Source organism: Perkinsus marinus (assembly GCF_000006405.1).
Source record: "Perkinsus marinus ATCC 50983 genomic scaffold scf_1104296952158, whole genome shotgun sequence".
NCBI classification, from domain to species: domain Eukaryota; phylum Perkinsozoa; order Perkinsida; family Perkinsidae; genus Perkinsus; species Perkinsus marinus.
Window position 1 is genome coordinate 38,324 of NW_003208985.1, and position 6,485 is coordinate 44,808.

General features: G+C 45.0%; 3 protein-coding genes across 3 annotated transcripts in view; all 3 read right to left on the minus strand.

Moving 5' to 3' along the window:
- Positions 1-338: 338 nt before the first annotated feature.
- Pmar_PMAR021696 (conserved hypothetical protein) lies at positions 339-1,011 on the minus strand (the record flags this gene model as incomplete). Its single annotated transcript, XM_002777185.1, has 4 exons — positions 339-414; positions 459-612; positions 719-775; positions 960-1,011. The coding sequence occupies 4 exons, from the start codon at positions 1,009-1,011 to the stop codon at positions 339-341; spliced, it is 339 nt and encodes a 112-aa protein (XP_002777231.1).
- A 196-nt stretch (positions 1,012-1,207) lies between these two features.
- Positions 1,208-2,011, minus strand: Pmar_PMAR021697 (small nuclear ribonucleoprotein, putative; the record flags this gene model as incomplete). The annotated part of the gene is made up of 7 exons (XM_002777186.1): positions 1,208-1,287; positions 1,337-1,391; positions 1,442-1,525; positions 1,576-1,653; positions 1,702-1,767; positions 1,814-1,882; positions 1,928-2,011. 7 exons carry the CDS (start codon positions 2,009-2,011, stop codon positions 1,208-1,210), a joined length of 516 nt encoding a protein of 171 aa, XP_002777232.1.
- A 4,095-nt stretch (positions 2,012-6,106) lies between these two features.
- Pmar_PMAR021698 (hypothetical protein) overlaps positions 6,107-6,485 on the minus strand; it is a gene marked incomplete at both ends in the record, with an annotated part of 2,328 nt that continues 1,949 nt past the window's right edge. The window contains one exon of the mRNA XM_002777187.1: positions 6,107-6,211. Within this exon, the coding sequence (XP_002777233.1) occupies positions 6,107-6,211 (105 nt within the window). The remainder of the gene's footprint in view (positions 6,212-6,485) is intronic.

A 6,485-nucleotide genomic window follows, 5' to 3' on the forward strand; every position in this document is an offset into this window, starting at 1 on the left:
ACGTCGATATGGGCTCAATATGTGAGCCCGTGATGTATTCTCCCGAAGAGAAGCGTCGCAGGCGACCAACCACTGACACGTATTGTCCAACACGATGTCATCAACAGGAGCATCTGAACCAAACCACTAAGACCTTATAAGACCAGCCCCTTTACCTGTCATCGCCGACAAACTACTCTCAACGAATCGTGTGGCCCGAACACATCCAGTGCCGTCATCGATCGTGTACTCCATACCACTACAGGAACGCTCATAGGGACAACAACTCAGGTCACAACAACACTCATCACTGGTCATTATAGTGACATATTCTTCGATTTTAGTGACAAATATGTATACTACTTGTCAGCCCTCCTCTGCACGTCTATGACCGCTCCCACTATCTCTATCATAAACGCCTCCTTACCATGAAACCTTATAATCAGCACCGTGGTCTTCCATAAGATCGTATATACTACTTGAAATTCGCTTCGCCGACCTCCATCTCCTTAAAGGCGTTGATAACCATAGCTGCTGTGACCGGTATAAGCCCCATAGACTCCCTCGCGGAGGGGTCCGACTTGGATCGACCCGTACTAGGCGAGACCGGACCGAAGCCTCCAACAACAGACTCTGACAGGATCAGCAGCCTTGCCAGTGCCGACTCTGACTTGAATTATAGTACGTCTCCCTGGACTGTTATAGAAGCCGCCGCCGCCACCCTGGCCCCCGGCCATACTCTGGGTCATCCCAGCGCCACCACCACCAAAGCCTCCTCCTTGAGAGGCACCGAAACCTTGAGGAGATTAGAGTTTCACCCGTTTTACGTGAAGTAGCCTTATACTCTGTGGAAAAACCCCGATATTCGAAAATATATTTTTCCTATCACTAGGGTGGTGAAACTCCATTATGATGATCATATTTAGTATAATTCTATCACAGGTAGCACGTCTACTAGGCGAGCTGCATTACGTTGTTACCTCCAAAGCCTCCATAGCCACCGAAACCACCGAGGTCACCACCGCCGAACATGGGGAGAAAAGTAGGAGTAGTAGTACTGTACGACTGCGTAATTCATCACTACAACACTACAGACTGCTTTCAGAGACTCCTTCGAGTTTGTCTACTTTCCAGATCATCAAAGATACTTTCCAAGTCGACTCACGTTACCGCTCAATGATGCTGAAATAGATACAATCTTGAGCGGAGCGAAGCAGCAGTAGTGGTACTATCTTACCCCGGGCATGCCCTGCATCATTCCAGGAGGGGGTGGAGGCATCCCTGGGAAGCCAGGCATTGGTGGCATTCCTAATCGATCAAAGATACCATCGTACGCACTACGAAGATTCCATCCTACCTGGAGGGGCACCAGGGGCCATTTGGGCAGGAGCAGGGCCACCTACACCACGTATCTGTCGAGAAGAGAGGGTGATTCAAAGACGATGTGAAGAAGGAGTGGTACCGGTCCAGTAAGGCCTTGAGGTGCCTGACCCAAGGGCGCGATTGGTACACCGCGACCAGCTGCATGTCCACGACCAGGCCCAGCCTAAAACGCCAAACTCGCCCGAGACGGGGTTACCATCGTCATTGCACTACCAAAGGCCCCTCACTCTTCTTCACATTTGGCGGCGGCGCCTCAGCAGTCATCGATATAATATTTTCCCCACGTAAAATCTATTGCGATGAAAATACAACCACGACTAACCTTACTACGCCCAGTACCAGCAGCCCAAGCATCCGCTTCACCTCCCTCTCCTCACCGAGACCCGACTCCCCCTTAGATCGGACCTGTGCATTCATATACACATTAAGACAATTTCAAAAACAGCGTTACTTTTCGGAACTCCTCAGTGTCGGCTAAAACCAAGTTCATGTGCTTGTCGAAAGCCATGAACTGTCCGATCTGACCATAGCCGATTTCCAACTATTAACGACTAATTACTACTACCATAATTCTGCCGTCGTGAAGAGTGACTCTGACTCGATAGTTCAGCCATTGCTGCATCTTAGTGTTCCTCCCGACAGCCGGCATGATATAGGGAAAAGAACAAGTCGGCAGCAAAGGTAATAATAATGCCACCTGCCCTCGGCACGTGTTGCAGGTTCCGAAGAAATTCACAAACCTTTTACCGGGGCGCGCGCGAGTGTTTCTTAGCGGAGCGAAGTGACTCGTGAATACGTTTTTGGCGAGCCTGCAGATCGCGCGCGCCCCATCGCAAGATCCGACCACAATATTGTTATTGTTATGATGACTAGAATTGTTGGGACTACTGGTTCTACTACGCTCTGTTAGAACTACGTGTTCTATTCTGCACTGCAAACTCACTGACTCTGTGAGCGCGGCTGCTAAACAGTAGCGATTCACTACTAGTGAACAGTGGTCTTCCAACGGCGTGTACGATAGACCTCCCCTGAGCTTCATGAGCGATCACAGGATTGGATTCAGAACTCGATTCTGGGAGTGCTCCTGAAACTCAGTGGAGGGAACCTCGCCAACTTCTAAAAATTGAGCAATATCGTGGAGGTGCACGCAACTCCTTGCGGGCTGCTCTCTGGATGCACCCCATTCATCAGAGTTAACTGATCATGCTTCCCACATGTGTTCATCCGGTTTTTTGCGTGGTTCCGAGCATCAACTTGAGGAGGACGTTGAACTGACACTCTCACGCTAATCAGCAACTTCAGAAACGCTGTCTTTGACCATCCCAAAATATTCCCCTACGTACTTGTGATCCTTATACGCTAATCGCAATCGATGTTGTACTACTTCTAGTTGACGGCTAAAACATTACCTTTAGGTTCTACAGCGTTTCCAGGTCAAATAACTTTTTTGCCAATAGTTTGTTTTTCACTCATATACTTAATGCTTAACCCTTCTCATTAACATTTCACGGTGAGAATTAACTTGACCCGATAATGCTACAGATTACTATTCGTGAGCAAATGTTGTACACAAGTGTCTCCTAAGACTTTCAGATTCTTGTGATTGAAACCTCTGATCTGCGAGTTCGGGAGGGGCAGTGGTCGAGAACCACAACACGGAAGCCGTAAACTGGGTCCGTGATTTGTGGCTTTCGGCAACTGCAAGGTGGATGATCTCTCGTGGCCGATTTTCTAACGCAAACAAGGCCAGAGATGAACAACTACCTCTCGCTAGACCTCGGTTTAAATGAAAGAAATCAAGAGAAGCAAAAAGCAAAGGAAAAAAATATGAACAAAGACCCGAGTATAGCTCGTGTTCTTTGTAGAGGCTGGCACACTCTGGACATGATCGAATGAAACGGGCAAGTTCTCGGCCGCCTCAGCGCTGGGAGATCCGCACTATCCCGATGTGGGCAGGCACTCTCCGTCGAGGTTTCACCTATAGAAAAACTGCGATACAGTTTTTCCTCCGCTACTTGTCCCCCTTGCTAGCCTAGCGTATACTCAATGATTACTGTATTGATCATAAGTTAAGAACTACTTGTTAATAACTCTTGTTAACCTATCTAATCCTGACACTATTGCTCTCGATACGAGGCGTGTCTTTGTGTTTGACTAGTGGTATTGGGTCATTAGGATTCAGTTCTCTCACGGCATTCACGAGTCTGACTCGTATCTCGTACTCCACAGCCACGTTATAATGAAGTTTCACCCTGATGATATGGAAAACACTAGTGGAAAACATACTTCACGACTACTGCATACCCCGTTTCACACCACTTCAGCGTAAATCTTGTCGTGAAACTCCACTAATATCCTCAACAGTATAACGAGTGATAGAAGCATTATTTATTAACAGCAACGTGCTTCTCATAGTATTCTCGTACCACTTCTCGTTTGTAGAGAACCTACTATGAAACACTTATTAGTATACGCTATATCGAAATCCGATAATCAGATCTGCTGCCAACAACAACAATCATTGACGATACGGTAAAATGTTATACATCATAATCTCAATATTAGTAGTTATTATCATGATGATTCATTTATTGGAGTTTCACCACCCTAGTGAAACACATTTCACGACTACTGTATAGCGCGAATGTCGGTTTTTCTATAGAGCATTTTGCCACTTCACGTAAAATGGGTGAAACTCTATTATATTTCACGAGAGTGGACCTTTAAACATGTCAACTACTATAATACGAGTATTATTCACATTGCTAGAGGTGTTTTGGGAGGCTGCCCTGTGGTGGATCACATCGTTCGCCTTGTACCGCGACAGTGATAATGATAATCAGAAGATTGTCAATTGATCTATTCTTCATCATTTTCACACCGGCCTTAGCCGTGCGCGAGACACATATTAGTTATTATATATATAAGTGTGAAAATACAATAATGGAGTTTCACCACTCTAGTGATATGAAAAACACTAGTGAAAACATATTTCACGACTACTGCATCTCACCGCGAATATCGCGTTTTTCACCAAGTACTTCATATAAAACGGGTTGTGAAACTCCAATATAATATAGACATCTTCATATTCATAATATCATACTATTTAGCCCTACCACATACTACTACTCCCAGTGTGGGGGGAATATGCACATCCTCGACAACATGCGTTGGTGACAATATGGAAATTTGGAAAATTCTTCAGGAAATTCTCATTGGTTTCTGTTCATCCCTACGCAGTATATATAAGCCCGTACGATTAGTGAGTAAGCTCCTAGACTCAGCTGAGGATAGCGAACATATATTCCAACACTGACACTCACTTTTCTATCACAAATTCAACACATGGAAGAACAAATTCCATTTTTTTCCAATTCCGTTCGATGAACTTGAAATTGAGAAGGTGTGGTATGAAGCTTAGTAAAGTTGGGAATAAAAGTTTACCTTGAGAACCTGCGGCCTAGCTTTCAGCAAATACTCCTGAGCGTCCTCAGGGGACATGCGGAAATGCTGCATAAGCCAACAAATAACGATTGTGCCAGACCTGATCGACTGCTCTCACTAGCTCATTGATAAACTCTCCTAAATGGACAAGTTAGCTTGAGAAAGGTGATTTGCATAACGGTTTGGTTCACACTGTAGAGTGCCGACCGTCTGACACAGTGTGAGAAAAAGTGCATATGAACATGTGTCGGTGACAATATGCAAATTTTGGGGAATATTTCGTGTACACTTCTACATGGATTTGTATGTAAATTTCATATAATTAGCGATAAAACTATTCAACTGAGTGGTGCGGTAACTCACCTCCCTTTCCCTGCTTTACAATGGACGTAAACACACTTGCCAGCTTCTAACTGTTCATCGATGTAACTGATGTAAAATGGTGAGATTATGATCAACTGATTGTCTCACTCGACAGCGGCTTCCACAGTGTGCAACTCTGGCGAGACGAAATCAATCATGGGGAATGACCGCGACTCCACCGAAGAGTTTCCAAACTCCCTGTTCAGTGTGCTAACAAATACTGTCACCCCTGCCTTTTCCACCAGGGCTTCACGCATCGACTGAAAAGTACCGATAAAATCTCATAGTATCCACACTAGAACGAATATTGGTGAACGCCGAGTAAGGGGGATTGACAGGAAGCCTGGGTTTTACGCCGCACAATATTGCTTCTAATACAGTGCTCCAAATTTATTTGGAAAATAGTCTAGAAATTTTATTTCGCGTCACTCACTAAGAGTTGGAACATGATTTATCAATACGCTATTCGCTACAACGATACGAGTACACTCTCCAAAAACTGTGACAGTTTCACGCCTACATACTAAGACAGAGTCGAGCGAGAACTTCACCATTGTTGTGGTCACATTCACAGCGGCTTGGTGGAATTTTCTAACATTTCAATTCAGCTTGGGATTTCCGAGCAGGAGAAGTCCTTCACACTACATACCCCAGGAGTTGTACTTCTATTGCAAAGAGTAGCGACAATGTGGATTCACTTAACGTTAAATTGTAGTAGTGTTCACAGTACGGCTGTCACCAGAAGTTTATTAGAGTTTCATCCGTTTTACGTGAACTGGTGTAAAACTCCGCGGAAAACGCGATATTCACACTACGCAGTAGTCGTGAATTATGTTTTTCATATCGCGGTTGAAACTCCAATAAAGTTATTAATGTTGATACCAAAACACAGTTGATTCACACATCGTGACAGCAGCATGGGACATTCTCAGATTTAACTTACCGCGAACACAGGTGCGGGGCCGAGGAGGAGCTTTCCGCCCGTGGGGAGGTCGGCGATGACGGAATACCAGTCATCAGCCGACCGCACGTAGAGGAACTGAGAGACAACATTCACTTTTTTAAAACAGGCATGAAAATCGTGAGGTGAATTCGAAAAATTTGACACTAGAGTGCAGGGGTTCGCTATTCACGACGCTTTCAGTGTATATCCCCACAAATGACACGAACTTATCATCAAGACTCCGAAGAAATTTCAAACAGCATCGCGGTAGTTCAGCGACCATATATATAGTCTAACAGCAACTGTCCAATAGTGTAGGAAAATATGCACATGGTCAACTACACGTTTGAGGAAAAAAAGGTAATTCTCG